This window comes from Talpa occidentalis, unplaced genomic scaffold (genome assembly GCF_014898055.3).
Source record: "Talpa occidentalis isolate TD23 unplaced genomic scaffold, MPIMG_talOcc4v2.1 talOcc4.7, whole genome shotgun sequence".
Lineage (NCBI taxonomy): Eukaryota > Metazoa > Chordata > Mammalia > Eulipotyphla > Talpidae > Talpa > Talpa occidentalis.
In genome coordinates, this window is record NW_023605083.1 from 100,430,453 (window position 1) to 100,458,182 (window position 27,730).

The 27,730-nt window shown below is 47.8% G+C and overlaps 1 protein-coding gene and 1 pseudogene across 1 annotated transcript; both read right to left on the reverse strand.

Moving 5' to 3' along the window:
• Positions 1-835: 835 nt before the first annotated feature.
• NT5M (5',3'-nucleotidase, mitochondrial) lies at positions 836-19,404 on the reverse strand. The gene is made up of 5 exons (XM_037493684.2): positions 19,135-19,404; positions 15,656-15,756; positions 6,654-6,714; positions 3,267-3,381; positions 836-1,940 (listed from the first exon to the last, which is right to left on the reverse strand). Exons 1-5 carry the CDS (start codon positions 19,402-19,404, stop codon positions 1,798-1,800), a joined length of 690 nt encoding a protein of 229 aa, XP_037349581.1. The 3' UTR covers positions 836-1,797.
• Positions 19,405-19,872: 468 nt separating this feature from the next.
• Positions 19,873-22,788, reverse strand: LOC119231523 (60S ribosomal protein L3-like; annotated as a pseudogene).
• Positions 22,789-27,730: the final 4,942 nt, after the last annotated feature.

Below are 27,730 nucleotides of genomic sequence, written 5' to 3' on the forward strand. Positions count from 1 at the left end.
GGGGCCATGTTTAGAAGCATCGACCAAAGCATCTTTACTCCTGCATTTTTTTTCTTTCTCTCCTTAAACTAATCAAATAGCTGAAGTGGTGACCACCTCAGGGCAAGTGATTCTAGCTGAGCATAGAACAACATGGCGATTTATGGCTTTGGAGTTGCTGTGATGCAACCCAAAATCCTAGTCAGGATGGACCCCCATGGTGTAGAGCCAGCCATAGAGAGAGGAGCCCTTCCTTTCTAATGGGGGTGGCCAAGTCCAGGCTTCTGAGGTCCTGTCCTCAGCCAGCTTGGCCAGGCCTGAGCCCAGGGCCCCTTGCCGCACCTCTGTCCTATCTGACCCTCCACCCTAGGGGGCCTCACAGAAAGCATAAAGTCTGACAGGAGGACTCCAGAGATGGGGTAAATTAGGGTTTCCCTGCCAGGGCAATGATGGGGAGAGCAGGGAGGTAGAGGGAGCTCAGGAGTTTCCTTCAATCAGGAAGGTTGGGCCTCCCTGGTAGCACAAGGGCTTGAGTCTCAGTACTATGATGCTATCGCCAGCCACTGCCGGCCAGGGAGCTAATCCACATGGCATGGCAGACCTCTCCTGTCTCGCCTGCTGCTCCCCTCAGCAGTGTATTTCAGTCAATCTGCCTGTTCTGTTCCCCACGCTGTCTCTGGGGAATCCTCCCCACCCCAGCTCCTGTATGCATAAATAAAAATGAATCTTTTTTTAAAAAATAAGGAAGATTGAAAACCATCGGGAGAAAGTGTGTGTGTGGGATAGGGAGGGGGTGGCGGGATGGGGGGGAGGGGATTGGAGAGAAGAGTTCAAGCTGCTGCTCCCAGTGGTCCCAAGAAACAAAAGCCAAGACCCTAACATCAGCTGCTGCCTCCGCACTCAGCTCAAGGGATCTCGTAGGAGCCTGGGAAGGGAGCAGAGGTGGGCATCTTGCTGCGAAGTGCATAGGCCAGGAGGGCAGGAGAACTGGGGGGCAGGAGAGGAAGGAGGCACTTGAGAGGAAGGGCAAGGGTGCCAATCAGCACAGGTTGGGGAGGACGGAGGGGCCACCATGGCTGCTGGCTCTGCCGCTATTGGGCCGCTCTCCCTGGCCCCGTGAGCGTCCATCTCCAGGTGGGTGATTTCGTGCGCATCCGTGCAGGGTGATGACTCAGGACCATATGCTAGGGGATCCTGGGGTGAGGGGGCTAGAGGAGGCCACAGTCTCAAGCCACATGTGGACAGCATTTATTTTTCATGCCTTCAACAAATGCTTGAGTCTGCTGAGGTCACTGAGCCCTAAGCAGGGCCTCTGAGCTGACAGCCAGGGCAGCTTGGTGCCCACCACAGAGCCTGGCCACCCCAGAACTCAGCGACAGGCTGCTGAACACACGGTGGGTCATGTGGCAATCAGAGGAACAGTCAGTAGTTAGGGGGCTGTGTTGAGAATGTGAGGGGCTCACCCCCACCTGCTTCTTCGTATCTCGCCTGTTAACCATCCTGCGGCTAGCACTCCACACTGACGGGCCGCAGACCTGAGGGGCTTCCCTGAGGTGGTGAGGACAGCCAGACCCTGCCAAGGACCTTGGCTCCTCCATATCTGGGGTGCCTGGCCAAGCCTGAGGTCAACCTGGGCAGCCTGGCTTCACGTGAACTGTCCAAGGTCCTGAGGCCAGCTCTGCTCCAAGATCAGTTAAGACCAGACAGGGGCCTGGAGGTCTGAGGAGGAGCCTCCAGGCCAAATCACTAGCTCCCCAGGCCAGCACTGGGAGCCCTGAGGTCACAGGCTCCGAGGGGGAGCCCAGAACACAGTACAGTTCAGCGGAGCCGCTTGCTGTCCAGAATAGCCTTCCAGTCATCCGTCCAGGATTGCAGTCTGCGGCTGGGGGGCTGCAGCTGCACGTGCCGGTTGTGGCATGATGTGAAGAGGATGTGCTCCCAGTTGGGGTTGGGCTCGGCCCCTGTGGGTAGGAAAGCAGCACTTCAGTTCAGAGTTAGGAGTGTGGCTGCCCTGCCCATTCCTAACTGTCCTGAGAGAAGCAGCTGGCCTCTGAGAATTGGCTTCCCCATTGGAAAGGAGTGCACCAGCACCCATCTCATGAGGGACTGCCAGGATTAAATGGGATGACCCCACAAAGCACTGGGCACAGTGCACAGCGGGTTCCCAGCAGTGACTACAGTGGTCACCACCACCACAGTCACAACTGAAAGACCCTGGATAATGCTGTATGCTCAGCCCCGACACCTTGCCCCTCCCCTGGCCTGTGTCTCAATCCTCCTGCACTGGGGCAGCTTACCAGCTATGGACCATGGCCCCACAACCTCCCTGTCCCAATCCCTCAAGTCCACATGTCCACGCTGGCAATGCTGGTAGTGATCCCAACCACAGGGATATGGCTACACCCCCAGCTCCTGAATGGGCCTCTCCCCTGCTATCTGTGGTTAGAAATGGGGCTGAGAGGGTCTCTGAGTCCATTGGGTCCCAGCTCCTGTGTGCCCTATGCCCTGTGGTTGCCCTTGGGAAGCTATACAACATGGTTCATCACCTGTGCCTTCTGCCTTCTAGACAGTGATGCGTGGAGAAATGAGCATGTTTCCTAAGCTAGCTCAAAACCCATCAGGAAAGAAACAGTCTGTTTTTGCCACTGATGCATCCAAGAGAATAGGATTTAACTCTCAAACTACTGATGGTTTCCAGGAGGAGAGAGCCTGTTAGAATACAAAGGCAAAGCAGAGCTGAGCAGAGCCGGGAGGCTGTTTCACTCCTAGATCCAGCCATGCCTGAATCCTTCCTACCCCACTTTTTCCCCCTTTCCTTTTAAGTCAGTTTGTGTTTGTTTGTTTGCTTTTTTGAGAGGTGGGAATTCATAAGCAAAAGCAACAAATACAACTCCTGAACCACCTTAAATTAGAGAAATTATGCTTACATGTTAGGCTTAGTCCAAATTGCTTTTGGAAGTAAAAAGGGTTCTGCGCGAAAAACAAATATTTGGGAGCCAGAGACCAACCCTCATTTTACATGAAGGAGGCAAGGCTTCAAGGAATAAAAGGACTCACCCAAGGTCACCCAGCAAGTTACCCCAGGAGCTGGGACCCACTTCTCCCGGCTCCCAGTGGTGCCCCTTCCAAGGCCGGATACTGGAAAGAAACATGTCTTCCCAAAAGGGAAGAGACTCAGCACCGAGCTCAGGCTGGACACCTAATACATTTCTGGCAACTAAGTGGGGTTTCTTACACATGGGGAAGAAGGGGTTGAGGCCCAGCCCTACTTGCCGCAGGGCACTTGCCTGTGATGTCCAGCCGGTCGTCTATGAGAAGGTCAGCAGAGACCACAGTCTTGTCTCTGGTCAGCACGATGTGCTCCAGAAAGTCAGAACCAAAGTGCTTCTCCACCCAGGCATACTGAAACGAGCAGCAGAAGAGGGAAGAAAGCATCACCAGACCTGAGTGCAGCCGCACTGCCCGTGGGTAGAAAGGTTGCTGACAGGAGACAGCATCATCCCCCTGGCAGAAAACTATGCCCAAGGAGAGGGCCACCTGACACACGCACCACAGCCAAAAGCAGCACAACCAGGCCTCAAACCCAAACACCCCCACTCAGCCCCACCCTTGCACAGGCCACCTGGACACAATAAGGGGCCTCCTCCCACTGCCCCGCAGCTGGAAGGCCTTGAAGGTTCCCACAGGCACTGTGTTCTTTGTGTCTGGGGCAAGAGGAAAGGGGACAGGGCCCAAAGGTCTACTGAAACCATTTGCTACATGACACCTGGCAAGGTGCCACTGAGGAGCAGTCTATAGTGCCCCTGACCCGCAGGTACGTCCTATCCTGGGTGAGCCAAGAGGGCTTGATTCAGGAAGCCACTTACAAACTGGAGCTACAGGGAGAGCCTTTCAGGTGGCGAGCATGAGGTGCTGATAGGTAGAGGCGTGCCTGGGAGCTGAGGGAAAGTGGGGTACTGGCGCCATGAGTGGTGGCCTACGAAGGAATGGGGCTGTGGGGAGCAGGCTAGGAAGAGCCCAGCACAAGGTCTTGCCCTGCTGTCACTGGCCTGAATCTCCCCCTTGCCTCCTGGTGTGGTCTGCAGGGTGCCCTCCCACAACAGAAGCACTTTGAGATGGGTCCCAGCCACTCCCTCCAGGTCCTCCTATACTCTCCAGCCAGCGGGGGCAGCAGGTAGTAGGCACACTGGCTAAGCTCCCCGGGCTCTGGGGCACAGCAGACATTGAAAGCGAAGCCAACCCCTGTCAGGCTGGCAGCAGGGAGCTCCACAGCCACAGACTCAATCCCAATGTCTTTCTGGTTTCTTAATTGCTGCAAACCAACACATTAATGGACAGATCTGGTTGGGTCGCTGCATTTTAACCAAGGAGAGGTTTTATTTAGGCAGGATCAGACAGCCTCCCTTTGGCTCTGGAATGGAGAACAAGCAGGGGTGGGCCACGGCCTGCAAGGTAGTTCTGCCCAGCCTCCAGCCACCCAGCTGCCTGGCCCTGGCCATCCCTGTGTGAAATGAGGGGAGTAGAGCATGCACCATGGACTGCTCCTTTCTGGTTGAAGGGTCACTGTGCTGAGTCACACACCAAATCCAGGAAGTCCCGTTGAAAGAGGCAACTAGTGAGGCAAAGCAGAGAGACAGCCTGGAGTCACAGTGCTGCCGGGGAGAGAGCACAAGGTGGCCCTGGTTGGGCCCAGCACCACTTCCAGTGCCAGCCCCTCACTTTCTGTGTCCCTTCAAGGATTTTCTTGATTTTTCAACTATGTTGTGCTTTTTCCTGCCTCAGTTGCTTCATAAGAAATTTCCCCAGACTGGAACACCCCTGTCACTCTCCTTTACTCACACACACACACACACACACACACACACACACACACACACACCCCAAGCTCTAACTGCCCTTCCTAGCAGTGGTCACAGTGGTAGCCACACATGTGCATAATCACTCGTGTCGCATCTGTCTGCTCCACTTAACTGTAAATTCCTTGAGCTCAGGGGCCATGTATCATGAATACTTACTGAGAGAAAGTACACACCAAGATCAAGCATGGGAAGAAGGAATGGTCCCTTTTGGCCAGACTTGTCCAAGGGAGGGGACGCTGATTTTGTAGACCCATGACATGCTGGCCATCAGCTGTCCCCTTTGCCTCCCGCTGGCCCGGTTTTGGGCTCCCCAAACATCCTTCTCCAGAGTCATGTTACTCAGTGGACAGAGGGCCAAGCTGCCACCTGTCTCAGCAAGAGCCCCCGTTATACAACAGGCTGCCTCAGGCTCACCTAAAAGCTCAAGAGCCTCATCGCCGCGCTGCAGCTGGGTTGGGTCGAATGAGCTGATCACCCACACTGCCCATCTGGCAAAGTGAGTACCCCCCGTACCATGCCAAGAAAAGGGGCCCTGGATGCCTGGGGCAAGCAGAGCAGTGCGGAGGCAGGAGAGGCCCAGGCCATTTTTGTTGCAAAAGTAATAGCTTAACAAAGAAATGTTGGGAAATAAAGGGAACTCAGAGAAAGAAACATCTACACTCAGCTGTATCCCTCCTTTTAAAAGAAATTTGTGGATTTAAAAAAAAAAAACATAATTAAACAGTGTAGGCAACTGGGCACATAATTGATTTTTCCTAGATTCAAGAATGCGGGAAAAACTAATAGACTACAGAACTGTCTAGACTTCTGGCTAGAAAAAGGTGTGCTGATGTTTGTTCTTTCTTTACCCTGGACTGGGGAAATTTGGGACAGATAGCTGACAAGGGGGTGATATTTACAGCTTTTTTAACACATTAGATGGTTTATATAAACTACTGCAATTTTCTTAAATGATGTCTGTGAGAGGTTTTATTATGTTTGCAAGAAACCAAAATTCTGAGAGGTTAAGAAAAGGAGCTTACAGGTGGCTCACAGATCTGAGGCTCTAAGTGTAAGTCCCAGGCTCAGCCAGGGCCTCGGCAGGGCCGGGCGTCTGAGGGAAACCTCTGAGGAAAGGGCAAGACTTGGATAAGCATCTTTTATTAGCTTCATTAGCTGCTGTTTTGGAAGAGAAGTGCTGTTCACTATTCAACTGGCTATCAGTTTGGTTCTGGGAAAAACACTTGGGGATAAAATAGTTCAGCCCAAATGAATGCAATTAGTCAACTGTACAACAATGCCTTTATTTCTAAACCAGAATCTGTCAAAATGACTGAATCTGAACTACACATAGCAAAAGGATTTCTAGGGCTTTTAAGGGAGGTGCTCTCATAAGACCTAGGGGGACGAGTGTCAAGTCCAAGAAACCAATCCCTGTGCGGTGAAGAACTCCATGTGTGTGAAGACACCGGGGAGAGCACAGGGCTGGGAAGGCACAGCAGGGACAGGACATCAGGCACAGCACCGTGGGACCAGCCCCGACACACCCTCTAAGGGCCACATGGCCCCAGGTCCACGAGCAAAGTGCAACTCAGAAATGGAGATGGCACTAGAGGCGCTCCTGGGAGGAGATCCTGACACAGAGACAGGAAGTATGGATGGGGGAAGAGGCAGAAGCCAGGCAGCGCAGGTGACTGGCACCCAGCACTGGGAGGGAAGATAATGGGTGCGTGTCCTTTCTCCTGGGCCTCCTGAGTGCGAGCACCTCACCTGAGACGCGTGGGGTAAAGGTGGAAGAGGCCAAGTGCCCAAGCCCGCTCTAACAGACTGTCTCACCTTCTCATACGGACAGTACTTGTACTTCTTGATGGGGCTCGTACAGATGAAGACATCAGTGCTGCAAGAAGAAAAAGGAGAGAGTCTGTCAGCCCACATCCGCGCCCTCATTGCCCCACTCCTGACCTAGGGCTGCTGGGCCCTCCAGGGCCAGTCTGTCTCCTGGAACGGAAAACCCACCTCCCTGCCCTGCTCACTGCCTTGGGCAACAGGGTGTGACCTCACCTCTGGCCCAGACAACCACCTTATGAAAAGGGGCATCTGACTTCGGACAATTCTGCATAGTCAGACTCATAAGGGAAGAGGAGCTCATCAGCTGTCCTCTCTGTGTCAGGAACAGGGAGCTAATGCGATGGAAGCTTTTAGCAATGAAACACATAAAAAAGATGCAGAGTCAGTTTCTTGCAGGAGATGCAGGGATTCATGCAACACAGAGTAAAGAAGCCAAAAGAAGTCTTTCAACAAAGTGTGTCAGTCAAGCCCCCTGGCTGTGGACGCAGAGAGGAGCCCTGGCCCACCCAGGGCCAAGCTCCCCAACAGGACAGGTGTTAGGGATGAGGAATGACCCTCCCCACAGTCTGTGGTTCTGAGCACAAGGAGGGAGCTGACTGGAGGGCGGTGGACCTGCTTCTGCCCACAGCCCCAGCCTGCTCACCAACAGAGTCATCTGGTCCCAAACATCCCCAAAAAGCCGGCATCTGCCTCTGGAACTGGCATCTGTTGGCTCATCAAATGGAGCCAAGGGAGAACTGGATTTTCCTTTCCCTTTTTCTCTTTGGTAAATGAGTCCCCTGAGAGCCATGAGTCAGACTGCCAGGTCCCTGGGCAGAAAACACGCGCCTTCTAGTTACCAGGAGCCTGGCCTCTCAGCGCTCCCCAGGCCAACCTCATACATCTCCCACACCCAGATACTCAGCCTCTCCGCCCTGAGAGCTGGCCGCACGGAAGAACCACCTCCTGGGGCCTCTGAGTGAGAGTTGTTCCTGCTCAAGCGCAAGCACTTCAGAGATGGATGGCGGGCAAAGAGTCTGTTTTGTCCTCCATTGTCACTTCCACACCTTTCCTCCTGCAGGCCCCTGGCCCTGGGAAGCCCCTGCCTGGCAGGCCCCCTGCGGCCCTTGTCCACTGTTGTCACCCACCACTTGCCTCGGGGGCTCACTACGGCCCCTCCGCCCCACCTGACATCCTTCTCAGTGGACCTGACATGTCCTCGGACACTTACACACGCAAGTGCCGATCCAAGCCCTCAGCCCCTCTGCTCCCAACCCTCTCACCTCCAAAAACCTCCTCCTCCACCCCAGCTCTAGTGCCTTCTCCCGTCACAGTGGGAGCTGGTAATCACTAACCCTAAAATCACCTACCCGACCAGTAAACTCATTCTGACACCTTCCGCTCAAGCCTTTGCCTTCACTGAAACAAACACGGGTCGTGGCCACTATCCCCTCACTGCTCCTGGCCACGGTCCCTGGCTGCCAGGCTCTGGGGCCTCACCACCATCACTCCGCTGGCCTTTCCCCTCTTCCACTGAGCTCTGTTTGCCCCGAACAAACCCAACTAACAACTTCTTGCACCCAAGAAACTGAGTGTGGCTGAAGGGAAAAACTATATATAATTGGCTTGACGGGTTTCACCTTAAATTCATAGCCACAAGCCCAGGATGCGTGGCAGCCTCTCTCCAGCGCCCTACGTGTGCTCACCTTACTATTCTCCAGCACAGCTACTGCGGCAGGCTGCGCCTCCCACTCCGTCCTCTCCTTTCTGAGATCCCTGACACGACTTCTAGCTTGGGCGGGTCTCCAGCAAGCTACAACCAGCCTCTCCGTTTCCTCAAACTCCTGGCTGATGAGACTCCTTGTTGACTCACCATGACATCCAGAACACCCTTCTCCCTCTCCCCTGAACAGGAGGAACACGCATCCGCACTCACAACAGGCCTCCACTTGTGCCCAGGATCCTGTCCTTTGTCTTCACAAGGACCTTGCCCCTGTGATACTCCTCATCCAAACGTTCTAGTACCTCCCATCTCTCTCTCTCTCTCTGTGCACGTGCGTGTGCATGTGCGTGTGTGTGTTTACACGCATCCAGATGTTCTCACTTCATGTCATCAACAGGCTCTCAGGAACTGCAACTTAAAGTGAAAGGATGTGTGATGACACAAGGCCTTTGAATACCGTCATCTTGTTCAACACAAGCTGGGATTGTTTTTCTCATCGACATTATAGCAAAACATTATTCCAGGACCTGCTGTAGAAAAACCTTGATGCCACAGCTGGCAACGATATGCACCTACCAAGTTGCCTGCTCTTGCTAACTTCACTTCCTCGCCCCTTAGCCCACTTCAAGCCACTCCAGCCTGGAGACCGTCCCCTCCTCTTTGCGAAATTGACCGTTGTCACCCAGACTCTTGCATCACCACGTCCAGTGCACACCTCCTTTAAAAGTAGTCCCCCACGATGTTAAAGACTTGCTTTTGATAAATACTGCTACTAAATAATACATTTGGACTTAGAGATACTGTAATAACATATATGGGGAAAATATATAGGAAAGAAAACTCAAGCAAAAACACCAAAATATAAGAAAGCAGTGGTTTCAAAGTGGTAAGATTATATATATGATTTTTTATCCTATATTTTAGTTCTCCAAAATTAGCCATAAGCTATGTTTTCTATTTTTTGTTGTTGTTCAGCTACATTTTTTAAAGCAAACATTTTTTGGCTTTCTCTGATGGACTGACACCTGAGGCCAGTTATGACCACTTCAGAAAGTACTCATTGCTTCAGACATTGTGCATTTCTCTTATTCAACATATAGTAAACTCCATTACATTCCAAGCACTAGGGAGATTCAGATAGAACCCACTTACTTGCTGGCACTGACTCCAAATAAGTTTTGGCCACTTTAACATGTCAAGTGCACCTTCAAAGGGCAATTCATGTTGATGGAGGACATTTTATGTGGAATGCACCATGCTGGTTGCTGTGTATGTTCATCTTCTAAGAGAATAGCATGGATCACTGAGTATCTATCAGAACACTCAATGTACATGACTTTGATACAGCTAGTCCACTGCAGTGCAGAAATATCCACCCGCATTCACTGAGACTCTCAGTGTAGCCCTGCCACACAAGAAAAAATGAGAAATGACTTAAATGTCTATATGGCAATCACTAAATAAATAATAGTACATGTGTACAATAAAATACTATGCCACAATTAAAGATAATAAGATATCGCTATTGTACTGATGTGGAGAGACACCTAAGATAAATTGTTAAGTGAAAAAGAGAAAGCTACAGAATTACATACACGAGCCCATTCCTGTTTAAAACAAACACTGGCAACTATTATGTGAATGTGCACATATATAGTTATGTACATGTGTATGTATATGTATATATATATGTACATATATCGTTATATAGTTATTCATTCAAAAAAATTTGATTGTGTACCATGTGCCAGGTATCACTCTAGGGACTGGGAATATAGCCACTACCAAACAGCCCCTGACCTCAGGGAGCTTACACTGGAAAGAGGAAGAGGCAAACCTGAGCACATTTCAGCTTTGAGTGTGTGCCTGGGGCAACGGGGCAGAATGACTGGATGGGGAAGTACAGTGGTTAGGGAAGGCCTCCTTGAGGAGGTGACATTCAAGGTGCTCAGAACTGAATGATAAAAACTATGTGGCCATGGCTGGTCAACGCATTTTATTTTATTTTAGTGCAACAGTTAGACCCACAGAGTGTTTTAAGAGGTGACTACTATCACCAGAATTTGCTGTTAAAAATCACGCTGGCTGCTGAATAGAACATACAAATTTACAAGTCTGTATACAAACCTGAGTGTAAATGCATTGCAAAGGACCTGGAAGCATGTACCCTAAACTGCTAACTAGGGTGAAAAGAGTGGGATCAAGGGCAATACACACAGAAGAGAAACAAAATAGGCAACTCGCATTTTTTCCAAATATGTTCACATCATAGGAGTTTTTCTAAGAATGCACTCATGTATTACTAAATAATAACGAAAAGATTAGTGACCACTGAAGAGATTCCAAGTAAGCTCTTTCGGAGGTGAGGCAATGCCTAGGGAGGCACTGGAGGACAGTCTCTGGGGTGGGCAGGGCAGGTCTTTGCTCACACAGCTCCCCTCCTACCTGAAGCCCTCTTGCCGTCCACCTGGTGGGCTCCTGGTCCTTCTTCAAGATGACAGCTTAAGTGTTCCTGCCTCCCTGCATAGTTGTAGCCCTGCCTGTCTGTATTCTCACAGCCCATTCCCACACCCTGCTGCAACACTGTCAGGCCCATGTCCTAGTCCCTTGCTTCCTAGTGAACTCTTCAAAGAGTGCACAAGGGTTTAAGTCTCAGCACTTTTAAGCTATCAGCAGCCACTGCAGTTTGAGTTCAATCCCCAGCCAGAGAGCTACACACGTAGCACAGCAGACCTCTCTTTTCTCACCTGCTGCTCACCTCAGCTGTGTATTTCAGTCAGTCAGCCTGTTCTGCTCCCTACTTTGTCTCTGGTGAATCCTCACACCCCTGCCCCCACGCCAAACCCCAGGCCTATACCCCAGTTCTTATATGCATAAATAAATAAATCTATTAAAAAAACTATCTACTTCTATATCATGGCATGGCACCTAGTACAAGGTCCGACATATGCCAGCAGCTTGATAAATATCTATTAAACTACATTTTAAACCTTGGCCTCTGTTCACTTCAGCACTAGACACACAGCTAGCCACTTAGATAATGACTAGACTCCTCTTTTTTGTCCAAACTTTGGGCACTGACTGACCATAGGAATCTTCCACCCAGCTAAGAGCCTAAGAGGACATAAAGGCCTGATGGTGTGATCTGGGCTGCATTCCCAGACTAGAATCTCTGCAAATGTGCTAACAGGAAGATGTAGGAAAAAGTGTTCTAGGCTAGAATACATTTGAAGAACACGATCTCTGCTATCCCGATGAAGTATCACAGTGAACATTAATAACCTACAAGCTCTGAAAGCCCTATAGGAAAGAAACCTCCTTAATTCAATGTTTCCCACACTGCTTTGGTTAAACAATGTTTTTCTTGTTGCATATCTATTAAATCTTGCAGAATAGTAACAGCAGCAGCTAACATTTACTGGGCATCTATGTGTCAGGTCCAACATTGAGGACTTCCTCATCATGTTCATTTTACTGCTAGTTGAAGACTCTGGGACCCAGAAAGTTTAATAATTTATCCAATGTCTGAGAGTTAGGGGTATCAAGGAGCCCAGATCTGAGCTGGGCAGCCTAACTCCCCCTGAACACCACACTATCCAGCTCCCCCAAATATAGTTTGTAAATATGGTCCAGGAAAAAGCTGACCTAGACAAAGAGTAAACTTCTGAAAAGCTTCTATGCAAAAAAAAAGAAAAAAAAATTTCTTTGCCTCTCCAGGCTCCAGCAATAGAAGGAAAAATTATACAACATGACTCTACTACACATCTAGCTCACACCAAAATAAAATATACTATCCGGAAAGACCTGGACTCAAGTCCAAAGGTAAATTACTGACAAAACAAACCCACCGCTTAACTCAAACTGTAAGCATTTTTATACTTCCCTAATGCCAATTTATCATGTTTGAACTTTGAAAGTTGACCATTTGGAGAGGGCATTGTATGGTACAATGAAGGCCAAATCACCTTATATGTGATTTGTCGTTCAGGTTTACTAAGTTTAAGTAAATTGTAACCAAAAAAAGTTATACAAGTCTAGAAATAAATCCCAACACTTATAGTCAATTGATTATTGACAAAGATGCCAAGACAATTCAACAGAGGTAAGAGTCTTTTCAACAAGTGATTTTATATGTGATATCCACATGCAAAAGAAAGAAATGGGGGCCTCCCCAGTGGTGCAGCGGTTGAGCGCTGGGTTGCGAAGCTGCCCGCGGCCTATGCGGCGCCGGTTCGATCCCCGGCTGCTCCCCGGCCACGGGAGGAGGGTCCCACATGGTGCGCAGACCTCTCCTGCTGCCCGCTGCTCCCCTCAGCAGTGTACTTCGGTCCTTCTGCCTGTTCTGCTCCCTGCTCTGGCTCTGGTGAATTCTCTCACCCTCCCGCGCTTCTGACTGTACCCAGTGTATGTATAAACAAAACAAACAAATAAATAAATAAATAAACATGCCTCTATAAAAAAAAATGTTTTAAAAAAAAAAAAAGAAAGAAATGGGACGCCTTCCTTACACCACACACAAAACTCAACTCAAAATGTACCAAGCCTAAATGTGAGAACTAAAACTACAAAACTCTTAGAAGAAAAATCTTTGTGACCTTGAATGAAGCAAAGGATGTTTAGATACAACACTAAAAACAAGTCAAAAGAAAAAAACAAACAACTTTAAAGTAAAAACATTTGTATTTCAAGGACGCCATCAAGAAGTAAAATAATAATCCACGGATAATATATATATTTTTTGCAAATAATATATCTAACAAGAGGGCCTCCCCTGTGGCGCAGCAGTTGAGAGCTGGGTTGCGAAACTGCCAGCAGCCTCTGCAGCGCCGGTTTGATCCCCAGCTGCCAGGCGAGGGTCCCACATGGTGCGCAGACCTCTCCTGCTGCCCGCTGCTCCCCTCAGCAGTGTACCTCATCAGTCTTCCTGTTCTGTTCTCTGCTCTGGCCTGGTGAATTCTCTCACCCTCCTGCGCTTCTAACTATACCCAGTGCTTGTATAAATAAATAAATAAATCTTTAAAAAAAACCTAAGAAACTTGCTTCCTTCATTAGGATCATATCTTGCTCATTTCTTTACACTGGTGCCTGACAGTATCTAACAGGTGAGTTCTTATATGAAATGAACTTTGAACACCTAGTAAATCAGGTCAATATCCCTCATATCTCATTATTGGATCTAAACAGCTAATCTGAGGAACTTGTTTCGTAGAATATATAAAGAACCCTACAAGTCAACAATAATAAAAGACAACCCAATTAAAATATTTAGTAAAGGATTTGAATAAATATTTCTCAAAAAAAAAAAAAAGATATACCCATGACTGATAAACACACAGAAAGAGGTTTAACCTCATTAGCCTTCAGAGAAATGCAAATCAAGGCCACAATGAGACAGCACTTACCCACAAGGATAACTAGAATAAAAAAGACAATAACAAGTGTTGGGGAAAATGTGGAGAAATGGATTCCCCTTTTGCTGCTAACAGTAATGTAAAATGATGTAGTCTCCTTGGAAGTGTTTGGCAGTCCTCAAAATATTAAACATTTGTGTTATGACCCAGCAATTCTACTCCAAGCTATATGCCTAAGAGGAATGAGAACATATAACCACACACAAAGAAAATGTGAACATGAATGTTCACAGGAGTGTTATTTTTAATATGCAAAAAATTGAAACAACCCAATGTCTATCAACAGGTGGAAAGCAAAATGTGGCATTCTGCTTGGATGGAGTGCTGAATGGTGTGTTATTCAGCAATGAAAAGGAATGAAGGTCTGATATGTGTTACAAAGTGGATGTATCCTGGGAACATACTGAGTGAAAAACATCAGACAAAAACCCCACAAATTGGGCCTCCCCGGTGGCACAGCAGTTGAGCGCTGGGCTGCAAGGCTGCCCACAGCCTCTGCAGCGCTGGTTCGATCCCTGGCCACTGGCGAGGGTCCCACAAGGTGTGCAGGCCTCTCCTGGCGCCCGCTGCTCCCCTCAGCAGTGTACTTCGTCTGTCTGCCTGTTCTGCTCCCTGCTCTGTCTCTGGTTAATTCTCTCACCCTCCCACACTTCTGACTGTATCCAGTGCTTGTATAAATAAATAAATATTTTTTTTTAAAAAAGCACAGTATTTAAAAAAAAAAAAACAAACCCACAAATTATACAAAAAACCCAGAATAGTCAAATCTATAGACACAAATTATTGATTGCCTAGAGCTATAGGAGGAAGGTAGGAATGGACAGTCACTGCTAATGACTGTGTATAGTGTTTCTTTTGGGGGGGGTGAGGAAATATTCTGAAATTGACTATGGTGATGGTTGTACAACTCTGTAGATGTATTAAAACCACTGAATTGTACATTTTAAATAGGTGTATGGTGTGTAAATTATATTTCAATAAGGCTTTTTTTTTTTAAAAAAAAAAGCCATCAAAAGTTCTCACCTATAGGGCCTCCCCGGTGGCGCAGTGGTTGAGTGCTGGGTTGCGAAGCTGCCCGCAGCCTCTGCAGCGCCGGTTCGATCCCCGGCTGCTCCCCAGCCACCAGAGGAGGGTCCCACATGGCGCGCAGACCTCTCCTGCCGCCCGCTGCTCCCCTCAGCAGTGTACTTTGGTCCTTCTGCCTGCTCTGCTCCCCGCTCTGGCTCTGGTGAATTCTCTTGTCCTCCCATGCTTCTAACTGTACCCAGTGCTTGTATAAAAAAATAAATTAAAAAAAAAAAAGTTCTCACCTATAACTGCTAGTGGACTTCAGTGGGCAGTGGGTCAAGGTTACAGAGTGGGGTTTCAGTCACAGAATCAATCATTTCACTAGAACAAAATAAGTATCTCCCACAATACTCCTGCCTCTTTAACCACCCTGTCTCATTAGGTCTCCTCTACACTCTTTTCTTTTCAGCACCGACCTCAATCTGTGATCACCTTCGCTTGTGTTACCTTCACGTATGCTCTCTGGCTAGACTGTAAGCTTCATGAGGACCATCTCTTGCTCATTCCTTTACACTGTTGCCCAGCAGTAGCTAATAGGGCCAGTTCTCAGATGAAATGAACTCTGAACACCCAGTGAACCAGGTCAATAGGCATCTTTTCTCATTACTGGATCTAACCATCTTGACAGAAATATACAGGGAATCTGTTTTGTTCCGTTAGGTTTCTACCAGCTCCAGACACAATGAAACAAGCATGACCTTGTGCAGGGGATGACAAGAGAGAAGGAAAGGAGGCAGAGCGAGGGGACAGAAGCCAAAGAGGTGACGGCAGGAAGAAGGTACAGACACTGGGCTTGAAGACACACTTACTTCTCCAGACTGGCCATCTGCTTCAGAGCCTCCACAGCCCCTGGGAGAGGCTCAAGGTCAAAAAAGAAATTCTTCGATTCCCAAATGCTGATGGCTTTCTCCTAAGAAGATGAGAGAAAGAGCTGACTTCCAGGGTCCTCAGCACATCACCTCATAACAGGATGTCCTGACAGGGAAGGGTGGCTGATTAGATTGTGGGGCTTCTCTGGTCCCCTCACCCCTACCCCCCTATACACACACCTAAGGACACATTCCCTGGGGGCTGGGGGGAAGGAGGGAGTACACAGAGCTTGTGTGTGTTCTGGCTCCTCTCCAAGAGGGACCTGATTTCTGCCAGGATCCAGCAGAGAACAGCTGCAGTGTCAGAGGCGGTGGGTCCCAAAGGCTGCTCTCTGCTGGAGGCCTGGCTAGAGCCCTCTGGGGCCTGAGCCTGCTCCCCATGACCACATACTTGCTTGATTCTAATAGCCAGAAGCATCATGGAGGCTCCGAGGGTGGGCCAGGTCTTGGCACTAGAGTCATTAAATTTGAGGGCTGGAGGAATTCAAAGATACTTAAGAGTGCCTGTGCCAGGCAGGATAAGAGGGGTGTGGATGGAAGATCAATTAGGTAGAGCTCTAGACTCCTCACCTATATTAACCACTAACTGTTTTATGTATTGGGATGCTAATAATACAGGTTTTTGTTTTAAGTTTTCTTCTGCTTTTAAAGTTTGAAAATAGGGCCTCCCTGGTGGCGCAGGGGTTAAAGACAGCGCTATCTAACTATCAGCAGCCACTGTAGCATGAGTTCCATCCCCTGCTGGCCAGCGAGCAACCCACATGGTGCAGCAGACCTCTCCTGTCTCGCCCGCTGCTCCCCTCAGCAGTGTATTTCAGCAGATCTGCCTGTTCTGCTCCCCACTCTCTCTGGTGAATCCTCTTACCCACCGCACCTCTAGTCTATACCCCACTTCTTGTATGCATAAATAAATAAATCTTACCAAAAAAATAATAAAGTTTGAAAAGTGAAAATCTAATCTTCTTGTTATATATGAGAAAAACAACATTCAGAATGGGTAAAGATGCACCTAATGTCACACAGAAGAACAGTGGCCAAGCAGGGGGTAGAATCCATCTCCTAACCCCAGCATGGAAGTCTCCACTTTATGTGGCTGGGCCAAAATCACATCTACAGAGTGTCACACTTATCCAGGGCCAGGATAAGGAGTAAGTGACAACAGGAGAGGAGACAAAGCCCAGCCTCTGAGAAGTAGGAAGCTAAGCCCCACATGAATGAGGCAGGAAGTGGTTCTGTCAGTCAGAAGCTGAACACCCCAAAGAGCCACCACTACACCCATGGGGCAGTACCCCAGACCAATCTGGCAAAACTCATGTGAACTACAAAGGGTTATGCAACTTGTTAACTTATACAACTTGCTAATTTACTCTGTCTCTTGCATGACCCTCACATCCCACAAGGGGCAAGAATTGCCACCCCCAATTTACAGATAAGGATTTTTTTCTTCAAGGCCATTATGAGTGACAACTTGAATTTGGGGCTTCTCACTCACCCAGGAGACAGTGTAGCATGGCAGAAAGCGTGCTTGACTTAGAGGTCAGAAGATATGCACTTCTGTGTGCCCCTAGGCTGACTACCTCACCTCAGTGATCAATGTCCCTGCATCCCTACCATCCCACCTTCATGGACTTGCTCCAAAACCCTCTCTCCAGGTTCCTCAACTGTCCGAATACCATAAGATTTTAAGCTAGTTTAAATGACCCCTGCCTTCCTCTGAAGCCTTGTTTACCTCTCATCTCAGATCACTGTAAAAAGCAAAGAGAATATGGATTATAAGGAGAAATGCTTACATATGGAAGCTGAGTAAGTCAGTCAGTTGGTTGTTTTTAACTGCAGATACTGGGCCAGCTTGGGCAAGAGGAGACCTGAGGATGTCCTAGTTTGAGCCGTGCTGGGATAATAGGCATGTGCTCACCTGTCAAATTCTGTTTCCTGCAATGTTCCCAGAAGCAGGAGATATGAGATCAACCTCAGTGCAGTGCTCCTGATTGCCCCAGGAGTTCTGTTCCTTTGCCTGGTTCTTGGAAAATGGCAATTCATCTCCTTAAACCTGGAGTCCACACAGCTGTACAAAGGGCTGAAGCCACTGTCGTTTTCAGAATTGGGGTTAAGCTTAGTTTCATTACCCTAATACACTTGTGGGAGGAAATAAGGTACCGAATCTACCAATGTTGGGCAATGCTTATAAAGGAACACCAACAGAGCCAAGAGCATATGTTCTGAGACTGCAAAAATTACTAGGGTGCTTTCCCTGGTTTAAAGTTTTTAATAAGACATCAGCACTGAGAGAAGTCTGTGCAAGGGACTAGGAGAAAGCCATCTCTGAAGTGCCTGGTAGTAATGAAAACAAATGACTCTGAATTTCCTTTGTAACATCTGCCCCTCGACAAACCAAAATATCTCAAAGTACCTTTTTTAAGTCCAAAGAAAGGTCACTTGTTAGAGACAGCAGGACAGAGAACAGAACTTTGAGGTGGGGGAGGCCAAAGGTGTCTGGGAGGCAGAGAGACTTGAGTCAGAATGCTGGCTGAGCCCCTTACGAGCTATGCAAGTTGGGCCATCACCTGCATAATGGAGATAATGTCTATATCACAGAGGAGATAATGCCATCAAGATGCGGTTACAAAACACTCTAATACCATCATCGTCATTGTGATTAAATTATCTGACAGTGACCTTAAATGGCCCATCAAGGATGCCAGAAAACACCTATATTTGTGCGTGATAAAATACCTATCCTTTCACAAAATAGTTTAAATTACAAGCAAGCTGTCTGCAAACCTACTTGGACAACCCTCTCCCCATCTCCTCTAATCCGTCACTGACTCAGAGAGCAGAGGACAGCAGGAGTCCCAGGGGTCTGCGGGCTCAGGTGTTCAGCAGGGCCACCAGAGCAAGGGGATAAGCCCAACAGATGATCCCATCCCACCTGGACCACTGACTCCCTGCTCTGGCCAGAAAGTAACTCAACCTCTGTGTTTCAAGCACCAGTGGGAGCTATGCTTTCACGCAAAAGGGCAAAAAAAAAAAGAATGGTAAGAAGCAATCATCAATTTCAGGAGGAAGAAATGGGAATGTGACTATGGCATGGGCCGGAGGATTTGACTTGTCACGTTTATTTTATTCAAAGATAAAAGAAGCCGAATCTACCCCCAAATACTGAAGTCAGCTGAAGATAGAGAGTTAGGGATATTTTGAGACATCCCCAGGTCAGCCAAGAGCGCACAGGGTTGGCTCTGTCCTCGCCGCTGTTCCCAGGACAGGTTTTGCAAGCGGAGCCCCCTGAGGCTGAGGCGGTGACCCACTCAAGGTCGCGCGGGCTCTCAGTCCCAGGGCTGGGGAGGCAGACCCCGGTTCCCCCGCCCCGAGGAGGGCGCCGGGCCTCGGGCGCGAGAGGCTGCAGGGCTGGGGACGCTCACCCTCAGCTCGGGCCCCAGGCTGCGGTACTGTTCTGACACCCAGAAGCCGCGCCGGTCCTCCAGCGCGATGAAGGGCAGGTCGGGGAAACGCGCGCGGAACTTCCTGAGGAAACCGCCTTCGAAATCGGCGAGCACGCCGTCCATGTCCACCAGCACCCGCAGGGCGCGGCTGCGCCCCTGGCCCGCCGGGCCCCCGGACTGCCAGCGCCGCCCCGCCGGGGTCGCCGTGCCGCGGGGCCGCCGCGCACACCAGCCGCCCAGCCGGATCATGGCCCTTCGCGGTCGCCAGCCGCGGGCACCCGGGCAGGGGCCGCGCCGCCCCGCCGGTCCTGGCTGGCAGACATGACCACTCGGGAGCAGAAACCGCTGCCCGGTGGGTGCACGAAGCTCAAGGAGCAAGGGGCGCGCGGGGCGAGAGCGCGCAGGCCCCGGCCCCAGAGCGAGGCTGCGCTGCGCGCCCCGCCCCGCGGCCCTTAAAGAGACAGGCGTCCCCGAGGAGGCGGGCCGGGGGCGTGGCCTTGAAGGCCGCCCGCTGTCCCCTTCCCTCTCGGGAGGGGAGGGGAGGGGAGGGGAGGGGAGGGGAGGGGAGGGAGGGGAGGGAGAGGAGGGACGGGGCGGGGCGGGGCCACCTTAGCCGCCTTAGCTCCTCTCCCACTGCAGCCAAGAGGATGGAGGAGTGCCCTTCCAAAGAGCAAGCCCGTATCTCTAGCATTTATTGAGCACATTTATTGAGCACATTTATTGAGGGTTCCTGCCATCCTGGAAGTCACTTTTAGGAGAGACAAAAAGCAAACCGCCATGGTCAAAGTTGGAGGTAGTGACCATGAACTTCAGGTCCATCTTCTTCAGGGCCCACCGTTTGGTCTGCCCAGCAAGGACTTGCAGAGGGTGAGCACTTACTTGCTTCTTGGTCCCCATCACATGGCCTTTCAGTATGACAAAGTCATGGGTCACTTCACTGTAGTGGACAAAGCCTCCAGAGTGTTAATCGCTTATCAGACAGATTGTAATGCGCAGAGTCATTGTTCTTGATCAGCTTGCGGTCCTTGATAAGGAAGCCCTGGTCAATCTTGTAAATCTTCTTGATCTCAGTGTGTTGATGGTAGCCTTTCTGTCTGGCATTTTCTGACCAGCAGGATGCCAATCCCTGACACAGGCAACCTTGCACAGCCCTTGGTAGGTCTTGGGGAGCAGTTTATTGGTACGTCAGTGGCTGCTGACCCCTTGTAGCCTTTGCCTTCAGTCACCCCAATGGTATCGATCGTCTCATCCTGTCCAGCACTTGCTTCACAGGGATCTGCTACTCCAGTCGCTCTCAGGCTCAGTCCAGCTTTTCAGCAACCATCCTTGGTTCACCTGGACCTCCATGAGGCGGGCCTTCTGGTGCAGAGGCAGCAGGCACACCTGGATGTGAGCAATGGCAGGATGACCTGGCAGAACTTGTTTGTGCTGCTGAAGTCCTTCTTCAGCTGCTTCTTGCCATCTTCATCCTGCCACTTCTTGCTCTATTCAGTGAAAACCTTCTTCTTATAAATGTGCTTTTTGCTCTCACCACTGATATGCTCAGCTAAGATGGCCTTAAAGGAACAGAGGCCCTGAGGGGTTTCCACGTAGCCCACAATGCCCACCACTACCATGGGTGTCTCCACAGTGGTCCCAGCCTCCATAACTTCCTTCTTGTTCACATTTGATCCTGGCTATCCACCTCCTGAACATTGTGGTCATGCTGCCATGTAGCCCAGGAAGGCTGTGAGGTGGATGGACCTGGTGGAATCACCCTTGGGGAAATTCTCTACCTTCCCTCGGTGCCATCTGCTGTGCTCCTGAGATAAGAAGCCCATGGACCCGTGTCTGGGGGCAGAGAACTTCCTGTGAGGCACAACTCCATTAAAAACCTATAGCAGGGCCTCCCCGGTGGCGCAGCGGTTGAGCGCTGGGTTGCGAAGCTGCCCGCGGCCTCTGCGGCGCTGGTTCGATCCCCGGCTGCTTCCCGGCCACCGGAGGAGGGTCCCGCATGGCGCGCAGACCTCTCCTGCCGCCCGCTGCTCTCCTCAGCAGTGTACTTCGGTCCTTCTGCCTGCTCTGCTCCCCGCTCTGGCTCTGGTGAATTCTCTCACCCTCCCATGCTTCTGACTGTACCCAGTGCTTGTATAAATAAATAATTAATTAATTAAAAAAAAAATAAAAACCTATAGCAGAAGCCAGTGGGCTCTCAGCAATCTGATTTTATTTTATTTTTTTAATTTTTAAAAAAGATTTTTATTTATTTATACAAGATCTGGGGTACAGGCCAGATGTGCGGGAGGGTGAGAGGACTCACCAGTGATAGAGCGGGGAGCAGAACAGGTAGACTGACTGAAATACACTGCTGAGGGGAGCAGTGGGCGAGACAGGAAAGGTCTGCTGTGCCATGTGGGTAGCTCCCTGGCAGGGATCAAACTCCTGCTGCAGTGGCTGCAGATAGCTTCATAGTGCTGCATCTCAAGCCTTTGCGCCACCAGGGAGGCCCTGGTGTTTCTACTCTTAATTGCTTGAGATATTTCCATCCTGTTTTCCACATTGACTACACCAGTTTACATTCTACTACAGTGTAGAGGGATTCCCTTTTCTCACTCCAGAACCTCATCAACACATACTTCTTGTCTTTTTTTTAAATGTTTATTTATTTATGCATAAAAGAACTGGGGTACAGACCAGAGGTGCGGAGGGTGAGAGGATTCACCAGAGACAGAGTGGGCAACAGAGCAGGCAGATTGACCGAAGTACACTGTTGAGGGGAGCAGCAGGAGAGTCAGGAGAGGTCTGCTGCACCATGTGGGTTTCTCCCAGGCTGGCCAGGGATCGAACTCGTGCCGCAGAGGCCACGGACAGCTTCCATAGGTTGCGTCTTAACCCCTTGCGCCACCAGGGAGGCCCTTTCTTGTCTTTTTAATAACAGCCATTGCAGTTGGTGTGAGGTGATACCTCATTGTTTTGATTTGTATTCCCAGAGGGTGAGTGATAACAAACATCTTTTTATGTGTCTGTTGGCCATCTATGTGTCCTCTTTGGTGAACTGTCTATTTAGATCCTCTGCCCTTTTTTTTTTAATTGGATTGTTTGGTGGTTGTTGTTGAGTTGCATGGGTTGTTTATGTATTTTGGATATTAATCCCCTCTCAGCTATGTGATTTGTAAATAGCTTCTCCTGTTTAGTAGGTTGCCTTTTTGTTTTGACAATAGTTTCACTAGGCAGAAGCTTTTTAATTTGATGTAGTCCTATTTGTTTATTTTTGTTTTTGTTGAATCCACTATGACAGCTTGAAGGCTGATGTCATAGACTTTACTTTCTATGTTTTCATCTATGAATTTTTTTGACTTCAAGCCTTCTATTCAAGTCTTTGATCAGCTTTGAACTTATTTTTTGTGTGTGGTCAAGTTTCATTCTTTTGCATGCAGCCGTAATCCAGTTAGCTGTAACTCACCACTGCCTACCAACCTTCTGTGAATTGTGGCTTCATTAGTTCAATTTTCAAAACTGAACTGCGGTGCTATTCACATCTGATCTGCATGTTCATCACTCAGTGGTCAAGCTTAGGGTTGGGGAGTTGGTTTACTGTACCCTCAGTTCTCATAGCCTTTGGTGTACAGCTTAGAGTCCAATTCACACCTGCATTGCTTAGAGGTGAGATAAAAAAAAATTATACACAGGGCCTCCCTAGTGCCTCAGAGGGTTAAGTCTCAGCAAAATGAAGTTATCCACAGCCACTGCAGCTCAAGTTCGATCCCCTGCCAGGGAGCTAACCCACATGGCACAGCAGACCTCTCCTGCCTCCCCCACTGCTCCCCTCCGCAGTGTATTTCAGTCAATCAACCTGTTCTGCTCCCTGCTCTGTCTCTGGTGAAAACTCTCACCCCACCCCCCAACTCTGGCCTACACTCCAGCTCTTGAATGCATAAATAAATAAATCTTTTAAAAGAAGAATTCATATACCACTTTATGGGATCATTTTCTTGGCATATATGATATCCTTAATACTTTCCAGTCTCAAGACTGTCTTGGTATAATAGTTTTCTTCATCTTCCTTGGATTTGATATTTGTTTAGCTTTTTGAATCTGTGAGTTTATAGTTTTCATTAAACATAGGGTTTCGGACATTATTTCTTCAAATATTTTTCTACTTCCTGACTATGTACCACCTCCCTGGTGGTACAAGGAGTTAAGTCTCAGCATTATGAAGTTCTCGCCACCACTACAGCATGAGTTTGATCCCCAGCCAGGGAGCTACCCACATGATGCAGCAGACCGTTCCTGTCTTGCCTGCTGCACCCCTCAGCGGTATATTACAGTAGATCATCCTGTTCTGCTCCTACTCTGTCTCTGGTGAGTACTCTTTCACCCCCCACACCTCTGACCTGCACCCAGCTCTTGTATGAATAAATAAATAAAATCTTTTTTAAAAACTCTATTATTGCCTTTGTCTTGTGGATATTGGAGTCCAAGCACTTAAAACAACCAAGACATATCATAATCAAACTTCCCACAGCAGTGATAAAGAGAAAATTTTGAAAACCTGCAGAAAAATAAACTCATTATCTACATCCCTTTAGGATGGCCGTTATTACAAAAACAAAAACCAGAAGATAACATATTAGTGAGGACATGAAGAAATCAAAACCCTTGTGCAATGCTGGTGGGAATGTAAGTGGTACAGCTCCAGTATAAAATGGTAAGGCAGTGACTCAAATAATTAAAAATAGAACTACCATGATAAAGATATTTTTGGTGATTCATCTCCTATGGTAATGGAACTAAAAACAAAAATAAACAACTGGGATAACCTCAAGTTAAAAAGTTTCTACACTGTGAACAAAAAACATAAGACAATTAAAAAGATACCTTATTAAGTGGGAGAAAATATTTATATGATGTATAACTGGTAAGGGATTAATATCCAAAATATAGTTTTAAAACTAATGCAATTGACAATTAAAAAAATAAACATTACACTTAATAAATGGGCAGCAGATTTGAACAGACAATTCACCAAAGAGGATATCCAGAAGACTAAAAGACGTGAAAAAATGTTCACCATCCCTTCCAATAAGAGAGATGCAGGTTAAGGGCCTCCTTGGTGGTGCAGGGGTTAAAGTCTCAGCGCTATCACTATCAAGCTATCACCAGCCACTGCAGCATGTGTTCCATCCCTGGCCAGAGTGCTAACCCACATAGCACAGGAGACCTCTCCTGTCTTGCCTGCTGCTCCCCTTAGCAGTGTATTTTAGTAGATCTGCCTGTTCTGCTTCCCACTCTGTCTCTGCTGAATCCTCTCTCACCCTCCCACACCTCTGACCTACATTCCAGTTCTTGTATGCATTAAAAAAAAAATCTTTAAAAAAGAGATGCAGGTTAAAACTACGATGAAATACCGTTTTCATGCCTGTGAGAATGGTCACGTTAAAAAGACCTCCAACGACACACTTTGGAGAGAATGTAAAGAAAAAGGAACCCTATTACACTAGTGGTGGGAATGTAAGCTGGAGTATACACTATGTATGGAAAGCAACCTTAATTTATTTTTAAAAAGGAAAATAGAAACACCATATGACCTAGCAATCCCACTCATGGACATTTATCCAAGGTGTATGAAACCATCACACAAAAACCCATGTGTTCCACAATGTTCAAAGCAGCCTGATTTACAGTAGCTGGGACAGAAAAGCAGTCTAAATGTCCTTTGATGGACAGTTGGATCAAGAAATGTGATATACCCATACCATGAAGTGCTATGTAACCCTAAGAAAGGATGAAATGCTGTCATTTTCAACAAAATGGAGAGTTTGAGAGAATTATATGTAGCAAAATAAGAATGATAACAACAAATACTAGACATTTATATAGCAGACAACTGAATAATGTAAAACACTTTTAAAAACCTAATGGATGCTAATATACATCCTGACTGCTCTGAGGTTAAGAGGGAGAGGGAAAGGAAAGGGACGAGGGGACATAAGTGAGGGTAGTAGGAAAAATTAAAAGATGATCAAGATTTTTAAAACATATACTGTAAACCCTTAAACAACAGGGGGCATTAAGGAAGCAAACTCCCTAAGTAGTTGAAAATCCATTTATAATGTTTAATTCCTCTCAAAATGTAGCTACTAGTCACTTGCTGTTGACCAGAAGCCCTGCTGATTAACACAAAATTGATCAACACATATTTGGTATGTTATATGTTTGGTATATTGTATTCTTACAATAAAGTAAACTAGAGAAAATCATAAAGAATCAAAAAAGTAATAAAAAATCATAAGAGAAAATATATTTGCTGTGCTGAATTGTATCAATACTGTAAGTTTGTGTTGTCTGTTGATAGGAAAATTCACATCCAGATGGGCCCAGCAGTTCCGATCAGTGTTGTTCAAGGGTTAACTATATGAATTGCTAAATATGTCAAGGTGAAAAGACAAAAGTAAAAGAACTACCATATAATTCGGCTGCTTCAGGCAGGTCTTAGCCTATATCAACAATGATGCTATCTTTAGAAATATCTGGGGCACTTACCTGGGTGCTTTCCACTGTGGCAAGCGCCACAACTGGTGCCTAGTTGTGGCTGGATAGGCCTGGTGGTTCTTATGATTGTTGTAATATACCCCACCAAGAACCATCAGGGAACTCTGAAGTAACATAGTCATTTAATTTCAAATGGAGTGGGAGTGTAAGGAAAAGAAATGCTGTATTTGTGATTAATCCATGACTCCTACAGTGAAATTGATTTTTGAGATAGGAAGAGGTCCTGGGACAGGGACAGAGGGACAGAGACAGAATTTTGCTGTTCCCATGGGCTAACTTAGTTTTAAACAAAGGGTTAAACAAATCTTACTAAGTTTTCTGTTTGTTTTCATTTCCCTCCAGGCTGTCCATTCCTGAGCTATCTCTTTACAGCTTATTCAGTCACCTGGCTGTTATAAAAGAAAGGAGTTACAGACCCTGAACAAGAAGGTAGTTGCAGACCCAGAGACAAGACCAGTTCAAACTGGAGCTACAGGTATGACCAGGCTCACAACCCCCATGAGATGTTCACAATTCCTGCACAACCACCAAGTTGCAGATGATGGGTGACCACAATTAGCAACAATAAGTGGACTTTGGCCAAGTCAGCTTTTTCTTGCTTTCTTGGCCAATAAATTTTAATTCCTTTATTCTCAAGCCCCAGCCCTAAAACCTATATAGATCCCACACCCTGACAAGTCACCCAGAGAGAGCTCCCTGGAGTTCTCTTTCCTTGCTCTTTTGCTTATCAAAAAATGCTGACTCCCTGTCCACCCTCACTGGTTTATCTGTGGAGTCCTCTTTTCAGTCTTGACCAGAGGGCCTCAAGGGCTACCTTGGTCCATTCCTCTGGTTCCCAGCAGGGGGAGCAGTGGACATAGCTGGCTCACCACCCACCCTACCCCCCTCCCTCCGCTTTACCATCTGCATTATTGGAGGTGAAATCAGACCTGAAGGACCTGCAGGATCCCTTCCTTGCCTGGTGACACCCTGAAGCATTGTTGTTGAGACAATGCTTGTTAAAGTGCTGTCTTGGCGTTTACAACTACACCCAAGAGAAAACACTATGCAAACTTAAACAGTAAAACCTTAAACAGTAAAGGGAATTTGTTGACCTTTCTTTTTTTCTTTTTTCTTTTTGGTTAAAAGGAGACAGGATTGGGGCTCCCTGGTGGCACAGGTGGTTGAGCGCCGCACTGTGAAGCTGTCTGCAGCCTCTGCAGCGCGGGTTCAATCTTGGCCAGCTGTGTCACTATGTTCTAGCCACACTGGCATTTTTTCTTTTCCAGAAACACAAGTTAGTTTGGGTAGTAAGATCTTTGCACATTATATTTGTCCCTCTTTCTCTGGAATTCTCTGCTCCCATATCTCTTTTTTTAAAAAAGATATATTTATTTATGCATACAAGAGCTGCAGTGCAGGTCAGAGGTGTGGGAGGTTGGCGAGGGGGAGAGGATTCACCAGAGACAGAGTGGGGAGCAGAACAGGCGGATTGACTGAAATACACTGCTGAGGGGAGCAGCGAGGGACACGGGAGAGGTCTGCTGTGCCCTGGTCAAGGATCGAACTCGTGCTACCGGTAGCTTCATAGTGCTGAGACTTAACACCTGTGCCACAAGGGAGGCCCCAACTCTCAGATATCTTTTAACTGGCTCCTTCTCATCCTTCAGGTTTCAGATTCAGTTCCTGTTATTTTATCTTACTCCCCAAATTAGAACTTCCCGTTAGCAAGAATTTTCTGTGTCTTCACAGACACATTCCTGGAATCTGGCACAGGGCTTGACACAAATTAGATTCCAAGTAAGTGAGTGTTCAAAGAATGAAAGATTAAACATAGCACCTCCACTCACTGCTATGCTGTCTTTGTTGTAAGGTATGTCAAGTAATTGCCAGATTTTACAAATGATTAGCTTAAAAAATACAACTTAGAATATATTCAAAGTTATTACTGCAACAGGAAAAGAGAAGGGGGAATGACTCTTAACTGTTTTGAAATGAATGCGATTTGTATCCTGGTTCCTTTATGCCACAATCCAGATGTTCTTTAATTTTACTATGCTTCAGA